A 17256-nucleotide genomic window follows, 5' to 3' on the forward strand; every position below is an offset into this window, starting at 1 on the left:
TTTTACTTTATTGTAACATAGAACTAATCATACTTATTAGTTAGTATGTTTTTGTTTATAGTTTTTAATACGTTAGAATATTATCTATACTAATATTATAAATGCGAAAGTATCTCTGTCTGTCTGTCTGTCTGTCTGTCTCGCTTTCACGCCAAAACTACTGAACCGATTGTAATGAAATTTTGTACACAGATAGTCTAAAGCCTGAGAAAGGACATAGGCTACTTTTTAACTGGAAAAGTAGCCTATGTCCTTTCTCAGGCTTTAGCTTTTAGGCTTTTTAACTGGAAAAGGGTAAGGGGGTGAAAATGCGTAAATTTGGTCAAATTAAGTTAGTTCCGAAAACTCAAAATAGATGGCGCCAAGAGTCCCCTAGATCGCGCTATTGCTTGCTCATGCGTATTTCTATAAGAGATGGTACCATGTTAATCTTGACTTTTAGATTCTTTCGATTGTTATATACGTTCTATGCTAATATTATAAATGCGAAAGTATCTCTGTCTGTCTGTCTCGCTTTCACGCCAAAACTACTGAACCGATTGTAATGAAATTTTGTACACAGATAGTCTAAAGCCTGAGAAAGGACATAGGCTACTTTTTAACTGGAAAAGGGTAAGGGGGTGAAAATGCGTAAATTTGGTCAAATTAAGTTAGTTCCAAAAACTCAAAATAGATGGCACCAAGAGTCCCTTAGATCGCGCTATTGCTTGCTCATGCGTATTTCTATAAGAGGTGGTACCATGTTAAAATAGATTATTCGATTTTTTCGATTGTTATACACGTTATTAACTAAGAACTCACCTACCAACTTAGATTAGATATCAAATTCAAAAACAACAGCGCCAAAACTACTGAACCGATTGTAATGAAATTTTGTACACAGATAGTCTAAAGCCTGAGAAAGGACATAGGCTACTTCTTACTGGAAAAAGGGGTTGTAAGGGGGTGTTTATGCGTAAATTTGTTCAAATTAAGTTAGTTCCAAAAACTGGAACAGATGGCGCCAAGAGTCATATGTATTTCTATAAGAGGTGGTACCATGTTGAGTTAATATTAGGATTCTTTCGATTGTTATACATGTTATTAAATAACTCACGTACCAACATAGAAATCAGAAACAACAGTCTACCAATAATAAATACTAAATAGTTTATGGCCTATGGGTATTGGCTATTGGGCTAAGCTAAAGTTGTGTAATGCATTATGCAGCTAAGTTGTGTACCTACCGCTAAATAAGCTTTAAAAGGTAGATAAAAGTTTAATTAAAAAAAAATCATATTATGTGCACACTACACGGCTGTTTTGGGTATTTTGATTTAAGGGGTACCAGGGTTTTAAAAAGCTTTTTGACACCAATTTTATTGACACCGCGCGCTATAAACTGAAGTCCACGCGGACGAAGTCGCGGGCAACAGCTAGTAACTAATATATATCCTTTCTAGACTCAAAGTATCTTCATAGGCACAAAATTATATAGTACGGTGTAACGCCCCTACGGCAGCCTTTCCCAAAGTGGGCGATAACGCCCCCTTGTTGGCGCTGAAGGTCTGAAGTGGGGTGGCGTGGGATCACGGAGCTAATACTAAGTAATAGTAAGCTAATAAATACTCTGTATTAGCTTCATGCGTGGGACCCAGAAAAAAAATGGGGGCGTTGTGTAGAGGGCAGAGGCTTGGAGGTGATTTATTTCATCTGGATTAAATAGAAACAAAGGGGGCGCTAAAACCATATTTTGTTTTGAAAGTGGGCAGTAGACAAAATAAGTTTCGGAACCTCTGCCCTACGAAGATGCCGTAATTTACTGTTTTAGAGCCTTATTAACTCATTATTTGAAAGCTACAAAATTATAATTAATAATTATATATATCAAAAAACTTTTTGAAAAAAAAAACCGGCCAAGTGCGAGTTGGACTCGCCTATGAAGGGTTCCGCAGCAGCAATTAGGTTTATTTTTATTAAATTAAAAGGTTTTTGATTTATTTTTATACTAGCTGTTGCCCGCGACTTCGTCCGCGTGGACTTCAGTTTATAGCGCGCGATGTCAACAAAATTGGTGTCAAAAGCTTTTATAAAAAAACCCTGGTACCCCTTAAATCAATACAGCTGTGCAGTGTGCAAACAATAAGTACTTCATTTTTGTATGTTAAACTTTATATATTATGCCAAATTTTAAAGCTTATTTAGCCCCCCAATTACACAACTTTACCCATAAACTATTTATCATTGATAGGTTTAGCCCCAATTTCACCAACGTCTGTTAGTGTTAACAGCTTGTTAAAATATCCTGTCTTCTCTTTCATTCATATGAAAAACGAAACAGCTAACGTGATACTAATTCGAGCATTAACTTTAACAGTCGTTGGTGAAATTTGGTCTTAAGGTTACGTCACTGCCTGCACAGATAAAGTACTGAGTTATTTAATACCGTAGAATAGATATAACAATCAAAAAAAATCGAGACTTAAATGTAAGATGATACCACCTCTTATAGAAAGACTTTTGAGCAAGCGTCAGCGCGATGTAGAAGACGCACGGCGCCATCTATTATGAATTTTTAGAACAAATTTACGACCCTTACAACCCTTTTTTTCCAGTAAAAAAGTAGCCTATGTCCTTTCTCAGGCTTTAGACTATCAGTATACAAAATTTCATTACAATCGGTTCGGTAGTTTTGGCGTTTGGCGTGAAAGCGAGACTGACAGACAGACAGAGATACTTTCGCATTCATAATATTAGTACAGATTATGTGCACACTGCACAGCTGTTTTTGGGTATTTTGATTAATTAAGGGCCGCGCTACACCGGAATGGCAGCGGCGAGGCGAGCACTTTCAGCGCTGCCATTCCGGTGTAGCGCGCTGCGCGGCCCTAAGAGGGGTACCACTTACCAGGGTTTTAAAAAGTTTTTAAATTTGACACAAATTTTGTTGACACCGCGCGCTATAAACTAAAGTCCACGCGGACGAAGTCGCGGGCAACAGCTAGTTATGAATATAAACAATAATATATAATAAAGTAGGTATGTTAGTTCTGTTATAATAATGAAGTAAAAAATAAAGCGCCATCTGTTTTCATATATTAGAATTAAAATGTTGATTGCATTGATATATTTTCTGGATGGAATATAGGCCAACACAACACACTCGAACTCCTTAGAAATGCAGTAGGAGTTCTATAAGATAAGATAGATTGATTATTATTATAGCAAGTGATAATATTATTAAACACAATATTCTAACGTATTAAAAACTATAAACAAAAACACAATAACTAATAAGTATGATTAGTTCTATGTTACACCGAAGTAAAAAAAAGCGCCATCTGTTGAATCGTATTAGAACTAAAATGTTCATTGCATCGCGTCGATATATTTCTGGATTTTTTATAATATTATACATAAAATATATTTAAGATTTTTGAAATATTATTTTAATACACATCCAAGACCCAGGAACATTGAAAACTTTTTGTTCCGCCTGCGGGACTCGAACCCAGGACCCCCGGGATGAGCGCTGGCCACGCGCAATGCGAAGTAATTTTCATCGATATTTTCATGGAAATAAGATATTTTCCCTCATCAAAATGTAGCCTATGTCCTTTCTCAGACTCTAGAATAACTGTGTACAAAATTTCATTGCAATCGGTTCAGTAGTTTTGGCGTGAAAGCGAGACAGACAGACAGACAGACAGACAGACAGAGATACTTTCGCATTTATAATATTAGTATAGATTTCAGTTGATTTAATGAAAGTTAATTTAAGGTTTACCATTTATGACGTACTTATAAAAAAACTACTGACAGAAAGACACAAACATCAAATAGGTACTGGAACTGTTAACAAAATTAATAATTATTAATTAATAAAATGGATCTGATTTTGTTTTTTTTAACTTATGATGAACAGTCGAAATGATGGCTGGGCGCGGGGTTGGTGTAGTGTTCTCTGGTTTACTCGGCGTTGTTTTTACTGCAGTAGTTGTGTTTGGTGTTGTCGGTGTTGTTTGTGGTGTAGAAGTCGTTAAATGTGATGTTGGCTTTGTTTTTGCTGTTGTGGATGCCGCTGGTTTTGTTGAAATTATTTGTGACGTCAAAGTTGTTTGTGCCTTAAAAGCTGCTGTTAAATGTGATGTTGACTTTGTTTCTGCTGTTGTGGATGCCGCTGGTTTTGTTGATATTGTTTGTGGTGTTAAAGTTGTTGAATGGATTGTTGGTGTCATTTTTGCGGTCGTAGATAGTGTTGTGGACAGCGACACTGGCGTAGGTAATGTTTCTATCGATATCGAGGTTGTTTTGGTTGTAGTAGTTACTGTTGTCATAGGTGGTTTTTGAACAGTAGATTTTTTTGTCGGCGTTGTTTTGGCTGTAGTAATTATTGTTGTCATCGGTCGCTTTTGAGTGGAAGAAATACTCGCCGGCGTTGTTTTGACAGTAGTTTTTAAGACTTTTGTGGATGGTGGATTCTGTGTAGCAGAATATGTTTCAGTAGATTCTGTTTTTGGTATACTAGTTGTTGCTGTGGTCGTAAGCTTTGGAGAAATAGATGTTTTTGACAGCGTTATTTTAGATATAGTAGATGTTGTTTTCGAAGGCTCAGTAGTTAAATATGCTGTTGTTGGTGAAGTCGTAGAGGTAAATGTTACAGGTTTTGATGACGTTTTCATTGATAAGGTAGACGTTTTAAGGCTTGTCTTCGTTCTTGACATGGAAGATGTCTTGAACCCGATGGGCCACGAGGTAGATGTTTCAAATGTATTGGACAGTAAACTTGGCTTTCCCTGAGTATGTACCTCAGGCATATTTGTTGTATTTTCTGTAGTGATTTTAGTTGCTTGCGTCACAGGATGAGTTACTTCGAATAATTTCGTTTTGCTTTTTGTAATTTCTTGCAATGTGTACTTCGTTGCCTGTTGAGGCTTTGTTTCTGATCTTGTTTCCTTTAATATAATTGATTCTGTCGTTTCTAGATATTTTGTTGATTCTTCATTGGTCCTGCTATGTATAGTGTTCGATATTATTTTTTTTGGCTCTTGTAACAGCAATCCTGCAATTTTAGTTTCATGCTCTTCAGTAGACGTTCGCTTCGGGGTTTTACTTGTATGTTTATTGTGGTTTTGATCTTCTAATGTTTTTAATAAAATTGATGTCACGGGGAACTTTTTAAATGTTCCTGTTTTGTTTAACCTTTTTCGTGTAGTTCTCTTTGTTAGTAACTCATTTTGCCAAGCACCAAATACTGGAGTTGTCCGTTTCATTTTATCTGTTCGTACCTTATTTGTGGGCAATTTTCTAATGATCTTTGGTGGTTTTATAACGTGTTTAATTTTTTTCAAGTTTTTATTGTCAAGAGCTTGTTTTAGGACATTGATCGGCACCCAGTGCCCGGGAAGTCCCGCTTCTATTGGATTGCTAACAAAAATTAATTCTTCCATCCCTGAATCTGATCGATTACACATACCGAGCTTCATACAAACTAATAGCCATGTTGAAAACACACCCAAATACACTGCAAAGAAAATTTATAGTAATGAGTTTAATTGGAACAGGCTCAATATGCAGAAAATGTTATGAAAGTCATCTTAATATTGTATGAAACGTTTTACAAGTCCAACATTAGATTTTTGGCTGTTTAATGTTGACTCGACTTATGGCTATAATCTTTATTCTCGATCTCAGGAGGACAGATCATTCCTTGGTAATATAGACAAGAGACGAAGGGAAATACTTAATATAAAGCGAGACTTACTTTTATAGAAGTATTTTATACATCGTTAACTTTAGACTACAAACTACAAAGGATATTTGTAGTTCCATTCCTCAACATTCAATTAACTTCAATCATATCTGTACTTATTAAAAATATGTTTGCCAACTACATACACACGAACATTTAACATTTTAAATCATGCATAAAATAATTTCACCCCTGATTTATTTCATAGGTACTGCAAGCCTGAGATAAGAAATTTATTATCATACAGTACCTACTAAGGAAACTATTTTATAACATCCGAAACTATCAAACTGCGCATGAAACTGCGACCATAAAATAAACTCATTCTCTTAGACATAATGACAAACTTACGTACTTTACTCGATAAACATTGGCTACGTAACGCGTAGCAGTAGTTCGGAAGATTTTTTAGCTTCGGCACGAATAGTTAGCCCAACAGGATATCTTAGAAAACCGACGCGGACAAGTATCATGTTTTGAATGTCGTTTCTATCGTAGACTATTCATCTTAAAAGGCTGGCAACGCACCTGTAGCTCCAATGTTGCGTGTGTCCATGGGCGACAGTAGCTGCTTTTCATTAGGTGAACCGTTTGCTCGTTTGCCCCTTATTTAAAAAAAAAAATACTATCCCACTCACCCTCACACATGCGATCTAGTGCGTGAGACAACCTGCTAGCGAAACTACTTTCTGGCCCTAGGAACGCAACTCGCAACATTAGGGCAGTTACAGGTGTAACTCTTTTGGTGTTGGGAGTCCATGTCCATTTTTGCTAAGCTGGCACTGGTCTATGAATTATGAAATAAAAAAAAATATGACTACATACATATAAGTTTATTATTAATTATTTATGTTACTTGTTCCCCCATTCCTTTGACACATCTTGGTACTCTCCGTCTGGGGAGTCATAGTTCTTGATTGGTGGTGTAGCATATGTGCCCATGATAGTGTAAGGAATTAAAGATAGGTCCGGCTGAAATAAAAATAAAATATACATTATTATATTATTATGATAAATAGATGTTAAAAAGGCACTATAACAAATCACACCATTAGAATGAAAGTTACCTAACTCACTGTACCCAGTATAACTAAGGCAAATCTAATAATAAATTGCAATTTGCAAGCTCTATTCTGACTAGCTGTTTATGCTATAGAGCATAGATAAGAAATACATACATACACTTCAAATTCATAACCCTCCTGACCACGGGCGTAGCCAGGGGGGGTACAAGAAAATAAAAGGAATAAAAATAGATAAAATAAGAAAAATATTAAAGATGTAAAATGTTTTTTTTTGTGCAGTAGTTAGTACTAAATAAATGAGATATACCGCACGCCTGTCCTTATTTTAATTTTATAATTTTATGAATGTTAATATCTTAACTTTTCAGGGGGGGGGGGGTTTGAACCCCCAAAACCCTCCCCCTGGCTACGCCCGTGCTCCTGACACACTTGGGTAATAATAAAACATCATATCAAATTACCATTAAAGCTTCATTGTACAAATCTTCTGACTCCTCATACAACATGTCTAATGCTCTCCGCTGCGCTGCCATGATTCTGTCCACCTGTGCTACATTACTGATGTACTCCTCCCTCTTGTAGCGGGTCCAATCCTTCAGGAGCAGAGCCCTGGCCTCCTCCTGCTCGGGAGTGACAACAACATTCCTTTTTCTTTTACTGAAAATAAGAGGATGTCTTTGTGAAACAGGTGCATAACTTAACTGTGCATTTATATAAAAAAAAACACATTGTTTTTAAGACACCAAAAGTAAACTCTCCAAAGTACAACTTAGTAAACTGTCCAAAGTACAACACAAGTTGTCCTTAATGTTTTTTTTTAGGTTCTATCTCTTTGCTATCAAGTAAATAATTCTTTATAAAAAGTATACATTTACCCCAGTTGATCCAATAGATGTAGTGGAGGTTCTACTTCATCAATTGGCTTCAATTGTCTTGCATTCTTCTCCAACCGTCTGATTTGTTTCTCAATCTTCTTTCTCCTCCTCTCTTCCCGAGCTTTTATTATGGCAGGATCCATTTTCTTCTTTTTTCTCATGGGTTCAGCCCTAAAAGTAGTTCTTTATTAAGCCATCAATCCCCAAGGGACAGGCGGCTACCGCACAATTTAATTCATGAAGCCCCGAGCGGTCACATCTGGCCGCGATAACAATAGATAAGCTATTGTGTCTCGTTTTTCCACGATTGATGGGTTAAAATCCAAACACAATGGATGTGCTACAATATTAATTTTACATAATATACATACTCAATGCTAAATACTATAAAATGTGGGTATAATCAAAAATATTATTCTTATAAATCATAATATTCATATCTTGCAAAAAATATATTCTAAAAGATTTTTTTGCAAGTTTGACACAACTTTGTTCTTGCAACTCTGAATATCGTGTGGGAACCATAAATTTTTTGGAATAAAGCTATCCTATAAGCTTTCCACATATTATGATTTCTGAAATTTCAAAGTGGTTCAGAATATAGGTTGCAAGGAGGCAACTTTAGGCAACAGACAGATAGATACAAAAACTTATGCATTTATATTATTCTATCAGTTATATAACAACAACAAGTAAAAACTTAAGGTCTTTAGTATATAATGTGTAGTAAATACTGGCTCTTACCATAACTGATTGGTTACATTAAATTGCTGAACTCCTGTTGTATAAATACCTCTAACATTAACCGATTTATTCACTACAGACGAGGCACCTATGGCTAATCTAAAAATAAGAAAAAATATGGAAATTACATATTATTTGAAAAAATTAATAAGTTATAGGTTATGTCAGTTTTTTTAATTATTTACCTTGAAAACTGACTGAGCAGTTGAAAATTAAACATTTTTATATAACTTTTAGGATAATATGAATATCCAATTGTATTTATATTTATTTTCTACATAAAATACTATTTTTTTGAATATTTTGGATATTTTGCAACAAATTCAAATGTCAAATTGACAACTAGCAAATAGAAATGTCAGAACAACGCAGGGTGACCATATTTAAATTACAGATCCTGCCTTACTTTGGTCAAAAAACTGCCAAATCGTGCCAAAGCCTGTAGTAAAAAATGCCCAAATACTGCCATCTTTATTTACTGTTGTTTTAAAGTAAGAAAAGTAAAAAAACACATATAATATATTGCATTTTTTATTAGATTAAACATTCGCATCGTTTTCTTCCATTTCTTCATCTTTATACATATAGATTTGTTCATGCGATTCAAAATTTATTTTGTAGGTTTGAAGGAAAATTTGCAATCACTATGCTCACCATTCATGCAAGATAGATGCAACATGTTTGTTTATAAAATCGGCCAAGTGCGAGTCGGGCTCGCTCACGAAGGGTTCTGTACCGTTACAGAGAGAAATCAGAAAGTACCTAGGCAAAAATTTGTTTTTTATGGGATTAAAATATATTTATTTTATTAAAATTTTATTATTATTAATGATTAAATTACAAATATAATTAAGGATTTTGTGAAAATTTAAAGCGTTTAGCTGTTGGCATTATTGATTACGAGCAAAAAATCACGTTTGTTGTATGGGAGCCCCCCTTGAATATTAATTTTATTTTGATTTTAGTATTTATGTCTCCGGTTGCTTGGTTTAGCGGCACCGGAAATACACTATCTGTGAAAATTTCAGAACTCTAGCTATAGTGGTTCTTGTGATACAGCCTGGAGACAGACAAACGGACAGACAAACGGACAGACAGGCGGACAGACAGACATCGAAGTCTTATGAATAGGGTCCCGTTTTTACCCTTTTGTGTACGGAACCCTAAAAACGGTTCCGAGTTTTTGTATTGATTTGGGAGAAAATGCTTTCGCATGAAGCGTTGGTAAGCATAACAATCCCTTTGTAACATTTAAAATTATACTGTCTATTAGAATTTCGCATTTTGCCTATCGCATTATTAAAACAGCGCTTGCGCTGTGTTTCGCCGAGTGAGTGAGTTTACCGGAGGCCCAATCCCCTAACCCCTACATTATTCCCTTCCCTACCCTCAACTATTCCCTTCCCTTCCCTTCCCTACCCTCCCCTATTACCCTATTCCCTCTTAAAAGGTCGGCAACGCACCTGCAGCTCTTCCGATGTTGCGAGTGTCCATGGGCGACGGAAGTTGCTTTCCATCAGGTGACCCGTTTGCTCGTTTGCCCCCTTATTTCATCAAAAAAAAATTGCGCCCCAAAAATGATCTACACTTAAAACAGAATTTGAATTACTACCACCAGATTCTAATAAATCACTGACTTCTTTGATGCAAAAATAACATTTATTTTTCATACCCCAATCCTGCCAAAACCTGCCAAGTTTTTAAAACGTCAACCGATCATGCCACAGGCCAAAATAAGACGCCAATCCTGCCAAAATGGCAGGAACCTGCCACATATGGTCACCAATTCTTAAGTGCAAGAAGACACAAATAATTTGTTAGGGGGATATTAGGTTATCATATAAGTATATTGGATCCGAGATCATTATATTGGATAATGTAATATAGACATATGATTCATTTCTTCCTTGATCATAGATTTTTGACATTTGCTGAGAGATTGGATCCAATACGGTCATAGAAATAGGTGTTGCCAGTTATTTAATATAAAAAAGAGTTTTTAATTTCTTGTTCGTTAATATGTTTCAAATAATATAATGTAATTATTTTTCTAATTATATACTTGGATAATCTTGCTGAAATAACAAAAAACAAGCCATATGAAAAATGACGATGTCTTTTGACAAATCGAATTCTCTGAGATCTAGTAACCCTGACGTCAATACCTGTCAGCGTTAGCGCTCTCCATTGGCTATTGAAACCACATATGACGTAAAATAGGATCAATGAAATATGATAATGTAATATACAGATATGATCAAATGATCATATATATTGGATTCTATATATGATCATAGAAATGATCATATATAAATGATAATGTAATACCCCCCTTACACAGCTGGTGTGGTACGTACTATCGGAGGGTAGACGGAGGTGAACTATTTTATAAGGGGGATATTTGAAAAAGTGTCCAGCTGTACGCAGTAAATAACAGTTGAAAAATCCTCCAAGAGTGGCGCTAGCTGTGGTAGTGTCATCCCTTTTTTGTTAGATCAATCTATTGATTTGAAAGGGATGACACTACGATGTTGCCACTTTTTAATTTCTTCATAATATAAGTCTTAAGAGGCCCATTCACGGCAGCGGCGGTGTTGCCGGCCGGAAACACCGAGTGTGAACCAATCAGTGAGGCCCATTCACGGCAGGACTGCCGTGCAGTCCTGCCGTGAATGGGCCTTTTAAGCGTGATAAAATATAGCCTATATAGCCTTCCTCGATAAATGGGCTATCTAACACTGAAATAATTTTTCATACTTATCGGACCAGTAGTTCCTGAAATTAGCGCGTTCAAATAAGCCCTTTCAAATAATTTCTCCCCGTTTTTTCCACATAGAGGAAACTCTATTTCTTGGCTCCTTTTAGTCTTAGCGTGATAAAATATAGCCTATAGCCTTCCTCGATAAATGGGCTATCTAGTCTGGCTAGCGAAAGATGAGACTGGAAAAAGGCGGCAAATTCAAAAAATCTACGTATGGCAACCTTGTCTATAGTCGGAATTATAGTTTTGATACTTGATTATTTATGACTATATTATTTCAAGAATAAGTTTATTGTTATTGTTTACTTAAATTTTATTTTGCAAAACTTCTTCTTTAAGACTTACCGTACATCATGAAATATATTACAAAATATAATATAACCAAACAATTATCTTCATTTTCTTAAACTAAATTGTCACTACTGTTTCTAAGTTTAAATATAATCTTATATCTTTAAACGAGCAATTCTTGTATATATATAATTGGAATCTCGGAATCGGCTCCAACGATTTTCATGGAATTTAGTATATAGGGGGTTTCGGGGGCGAAAAATCGATCTAGCTAGGAATCATTGCTAGAAAATGTCATTTTCATCGGATACCGAGCAACGCTCGGTCAAATAGCTAGTTTAATTTAAATGTTAAATAATTTCCTATATTATAATATTACTAGATGTTCCGCGCGGCTTCGCCCGCGTAATTTAGGAATGTCACGGAAACCGTACATTTTTCCGGTCTATTCTTCATGTGTGCCAAATAACATAAAAATAATTTCCTCCATTTTTTCCACATTTTCATCTATTTCTTCGCTCCTATTAAGCTTAGCGTGATAAAATATAGCCTATAGCCTTTCTCCATAAATAGGCTATCTAACACAGAAAGAATTTTTCTTTGACCAGGATTTCCTGAGATTAACGCGTTCAAATAAGCCCTTTCAAATAATTTCCCCCGTTTTTTTCTACATTTTCCTCTATTTCTTCACTCCTATACAGCTTAGCGTAACAAAGTATAGCCTATAGCCTTTCTCCATAAATGAGCTATCTAACACTGAAAGAATTTTTCAAATTTGACCTGTAGTTCCTGAGATAAGCGCGTTCAAATAAGCCATTTCAAATAATTTCCCCCGTTTTTTTCACATTTTCCTCTATTTCTTCGCTCCTATTAGTCTTAGCGTAATAAAATATAGCCTAAAGCCTTTCTCGAAAAATGGGCTATCTAGCACTGAAATAATTTTTCAAATCAGACCAGTAGTTCCTGGGATTAGCACGTTCAAATATGCCCTTTCAAATAATTTCCCCCCGTTTTTCCACACTTTCCTCTATTTCTTCGCTCCTATCATAGCGTGATAAAATATGCCTTCCTCGATAAATGGGCTACCTAACACTGAAATATTTTTTCAAATCGGACCAGTAGTTCCTAAGATTAGCGCGTTCAAACAAATAAACAAACAAACAAACTAACAAACTCTTCCGCTTTATAATATTACTAGCTGTTGCCCGCGACTTCGTCCGCGTGGACTTCAGTTTATAGCGCGCGATGTCAACAAAATTGGTGTCAAAAGCTTTTATAAAAAAAACCCTGGTACCCCTTAAATCAATACAGCTGTGCAGTGTACACAATAAGTATTTAATTTTTTTACATTAAACTTATATTTTATGCCAAATTTTAAAGCGTATTTAGCCCCCCAATTACACAACTTTACCCATAAACTATTTATCATTGATAGGTTTAAGGTTACGTCACTGCACAGATAAAGTACTGAGTTATTTAATACCGTAGAATAGATATAACAATCGAAAAAAATCGAAACTTAAATGTAAGATGATACCACGTCTTATACAAAGACTTTTCTGCAAGCGTCAGCGCGATGTAGAAGACGCATGGCGCCATCTATTATGAATTTTTGGAACTAACTTAATTTGAACAAATTTACGCATTTGTCAACTTGTCACATATATTAGAAATGCAGTAGGAGTTCTATAAGATAAGATAGATTGATTATTACTATACCAAGTGATAATATTATTAAACATAATATTCTAACGTATTAAAAACTATAAACAAAAACATAATAACTAATAAGTATGATTAGTTCTATGTTACAATGAAGTAAAAAATAAAACGCCATCTGTTGAATCGTATTAGAACTAAAATGTTCATTGCATCGATATATTTCTGGATTTTTTATATTATTATACATAAAATATATTTAAGATTTTTGAAATATTATCAGGAATATTAAAAATTTTTTAGGTTCCGCCTGCGGGACTCGAACCCAGGACCCCCGGGATGAGCGCTGGCCACGCGCAATGCGAATTAATTTTCATCGATATTTTCATGGAAATAAGATATTTTCCCACTTTAAAATGTAGCCTATGTCCTTTCTCAGACTCTAGAATAACTGTGTACAAAATTTCATTGCAATCGGTTCAGTAGTTTTGGCGTGAAAGCGAGACAGACAGACAGACAGAGATACTTTCGCATTTATAATATTAGTATGGATAGTATAGATATAAATAGTATAGATTACTAGGCCAAAGCGAAAAACAATTTTATAGTCGTATCGACTATCACAACATTTGGTAATAACCTAAAAATAAAAATTAATAATTTGCATTTGTTACACAAACCAGGCAAAAACTTAATTGCGATGAAAGAAAGTCAAGGTAACGGGTTACAAAATAATAATAATTATATGAGGAACTGGCGAAATCACCTAGGTATAATCATTAACGTCTCCACAATCAGTATATTCTACTAGGTATCTACGAATACTTACTAATTTTAGGCCTGCCTGCTGTTAATCAGAATACTAATAATAGATAAAATTATTATTACTTATAATTCTTATATGTAATAATAATTTTATCATTTCTACATGAATTTTTCTCGAGAGCGCAAACTGTAAAGCATTGATCAGATATTAGTAAGAACTATTAGGTATAATATCAACAAGATTTAAATAAGTAGAGGATATTAAGCAATCGTTTAGACCTTAGACTTTGGGTTAAGGGAAAATCCTTTTGCACAGCATTCTCATTATTCTATTTATATATTTGTATTCGTATCGAGTAAGTATTCGCTCATACAGGTCATACTCATAACTTAGGCTTAACAAGCAAAACGCAAGGTTTGTTAGTACAAGCACAATAATATTATAACTTGACGGATCCGTACTTTTGTCTAACAATAAAACACGCCAATAAATTTTACGAATGGCATATGGCTAGTTTTCATTTCTGATTCCGATTTACAGCTTAACACAAAATGCTCAGGACTTAGGTAGGTATTCACACAAGATAAATGATAAAACTGCCGTGCCGCACTTAGAGAGGAATGTTAATTAGAATACTTATACGGTAATTAAGTGAAAATTTTAAATAAGTATTCATCTTTGAGTGCGGCCGAATAGTGCCTAAATACATATTTTGACCAAGTTGCGTGAGGCTGTGTTCACACGTGCGCGGATTCTGCGCGCGTCCCAAACGTTAAAGCAGTTTTAGATTCTATGCTAATTACATAAAGCTTATTTTCAAATATTTCCACAAAAACCGCGTACGCGCAGCGAACGTGCAGCGACCGCGCAGCGTACGCTCAGCCACCGCACAGCCTACGCGCTGGGAGTTGGGACAGAGCAGTCTACGATCACCGCCCGCGCGGCTAGTGTGTCTGTCATTACTCATTCCCTTTGAGACCGCGCGACGTATGCCCGTTGCCTTTGTGCGATGTCGTCAGAGTTATTAATTTCGTTAATAGAAGAAAGGGATGTCTTGTGGGACAAGACTCGCGAAATATACAAAGACAAACGTAAAACTTTGCAAGCGTGGCATGAAATATGTACTATATTATTAGAAGGTTTTGAGACAATGCCAGATGCAGAAAAAAATAAACAAGATAAATTTCTTTTGATTTGATGTTCAATCATGCTTGTGTAAGTATATACGTACACATATTTTTACACACAGATGTAAAACTATTTCGATTTCGTTTGACAGCTCGAGATTGTTGCCCTATTCCGCTAGGTATATTAACTTTATGGTTCTCTGACAAAATAGGTTACATTTGAAACTTTTGGAACTGGCACCGACTTCAAAATTATAAAGATTGAGTACAGAAATAGTTGAATTTATGGATACCCTAGCAACCGAGTGGACGCTGCGTGGTGGCTGCGCGGTCGCTGCGCGGTAGCTGCGTGTACGCGGTAAAAACACGGTTGCTGCGTGTACGCGGATTGTGCGCGTAGTCATATGAACACGCCCTGACGGAAATTCCGAAGCCGACTTTAGGCGACGTAATTTCGGCTTAATGTATCACATATTTATCGTCATAAAATATAATTCAAATGACATTGCAGGGGAGATGATGTCTGACTTGTTGTATAATAATATACTTACAATATACAGTTAGAGCCATACTAATACCTATTATAAATGCGAGAGTGTGTCTGTATGTCTGCTACCTCTTCACGCCCAAACCGCTGAACCGATTTTGCTGGGTATGGATACTTTTATCCCGGAAAAATGTACGGTTCCCACGTGATAAAAGCATTTTGGCGCAACGGAGTTGCGGGCGTCATCTAGTTAAACTATAATTAAGTATGGTGTACTAAATTTCTGGAACCTCTAAAAGTGTATGGACCACAAAACGGGATTAAAATGTAATCCTTGCAGCGTGCTTTAAGTTAATTAAATGTTTCTCGTGGAGCCATTCGTTAAATATTCACATATTGTAATTGCGAATTGTCCTTTTGCCAAGTTACTTTGCCAACCGCAGGGAATACCGTTAGCCCACTTTTAATAAAATAATATGTGCGATGGCATTATCGTCCATAATTTATATATTTTTATTTATTTGGAAAACATATTACCTACAGTGATTTAATAATATTAGATACAAACTAAAATAAATATACCTCTTAACACTATATTAAGTATATTATTATATAAAATATATATACTAACCAGAGTAAGGGAGCGATCAGACGTGCGCGTGTTCTGCGCGGGTTTTATAACTCATGTTCTACTATAGCGTATGGGAAAACACGCGCGCAGCACGCGCTGAAGCCGCGCAGAGACCGCGCGCGTGCCGCGCGCGGCGTGTTTTCCCGTACGCTATAGTAGAACATGAGTTATAAAACCCGCGCAGAACACGCGCACGTCTGATCGCGCCCTAAGTCTTACAAACTCTATGCATAGTGCATACGTAGAGTTCCCTGCTAGTTGCTACAAATTACAATTGAGGTTGAAGTTACATGGAAAAAACCGTATCTATTGCAAGTATTAGTAGAATACTAGCTGTTTGACCGAGCTTTGCTCGATATCCGATGAAGATTACATTTTCTAGAAATTATTCCTAGCTAGATCGATTTATCACCCCCGAAACCCCCTATATACTAAATTTCATGAAAACCGTTGGAGCCGATTCCGAGATTCCAATTTTATATATATGTACAAGAATTGCTCGTTTAAAGATATAAGATACTATGTTGAACAGTTTATATCTAGGGTAAAAATTAATTGTAAAGTTTCATATCATTATTTTTATTTATTTCGACAAAATATAACAATAAAATAGATGGCGCTCGCGACTCCGTTGAGCCATAATTAGTTTATCGTGCAAGAACCGTACATTTTTTAGGGATGAAAAGTATCCTATGACAGAAGGACACTAATTTTGAATTTATACTATTAATATGGATAAGTTTGTAGCAATCGGAGTTTTCAGCGGCAAAATCAATGATATTAACATCATAAAAATTGAAAGCGAAAAATGTGACTAACGCCATTGAGTTATTAGGTTTAACGCATATTTAATTTATATCATTTGGCTATGGTAAAAATTGTAAAATTCAAATACGTACTTAAGAGGATTCCACACCGCCCTTTTTTCCATACAAACGTTGTCCCCTGTTTCCTCCCTGGATAATGCTAGTAGAGTTATAATTTTTTTCCTGAATATCTACGGCCACTAATACAATGTCCCTATGTTTTCTTTTTTTTCATAATTTAATTATTAAATAAGATATGAACGTTCAAAAACCCAAAAAAATGGCCAAATTTTCCACTGTGTTCAAACGTCCAGAAAACAGATTTGGCTAGATTATACAAAAAAAGCAAAACA

At 35.6% G+C, this 17256-nt stretch overlaps 2 protein-coding genes across 4 annotated transcripts; both read right to left on the minus strand.

Moving 5' to 3' along the window:
• Positions 1 to 3768: 3768 nt before the first annotated feature.
• Positions 3769 to 5901, minus strand: LOC121726400 (cell wall protein DAN4-like). 3 transcript variants are annotated; one of them, XM_042113750.1, is made up of 3 exons: positions 5744 to 5901; positions 4426 to 5503; positions 3769 to 4359 (listed from the first exon to the last, which is right to left on the minus strand). In XM_042113750.1, coding segments are annotated over exons 1-3 (1581 nt in total). In that variant the 5' UTR covers positions 5745 to 5901; the 3' UTR covers positions 3769 to 3857. The 3 variants fall into 3 exon arrangements, with proteins under 3 accessions (XP_041969684.1, XP_041969683.1, XP_041969685.1); XM_042113751.1 differs by having other exon boundaries at positions 4225 to 4306; positions 4443 to 5503; XM_042113749.1 differs by having other exon boundaries at positions 3769 to 5503.
• Positions 5902 to 6545: 644 nt separating this feature from the next.
• On the minus strand, positions 6546 to 8687 carry LOC121726402 (39S ribosomal protein L40, mitochondrial). The gene is made up of 5 exons (XM_042113752.1): positions 8561 to 8687; positions 8376 to 8474; positions 7632 to 7802; positions 7218 to 7413; positions 6546 to 6703 (listed from the first exon to the last, which is right to left on the minus strand). The coding sequence occupies exons 1-5, from the start codon at positions 8593 to 8595 to the stop codon at positions 6584 to 6586; spliced, it is 621 nt and encodes a 206-aa protein (XP_041969686.1). The 5' UTR covers positions 8596 to 8687; the 3' UTR covers positions 6546 to 6583.
• Positions 8688 to 17256: the final 8569 nt, after the last annotated feature.

Source organism: Aricia agestis, chromosome 4 (assembly GCF_905147365.1).
Source record: "Aricia agestis chromosome 4, ilAriAges1.1, whole genome shotgun sequence".
Taxonomy (NCBI): domain Eukaryota; kingdom Metazoa; phylum Arthropoda; class Insecta; order Lepidoptera; family Lycaenidae; genus Aricia; species Aricia agestis.

Bases quoted from the DNA above. Each gene is read 5' to 3' on its own strand.
- LOC121726402 (XM_042113752.1), bottom strand. From the start codon at position 8,595: ATGTTTAATTTTCAACTGCTCAGTCAGTTTTCAAG. The intron at 8,475-8,560 runs GTAAATAATTAA...TCTTATTTTTAG, and splicing joins CTGCTCAGTCAGTTTTCAAG to ATTAGCCATAGGTGCCTCGT. The intron at 7,803-8,375 runs GTAAGAGCCAGT...AACTACTTTTAG, and splicing joins AATGTAACCAATCAGTTATG to GGCTGAACCCATGAGAAAAA.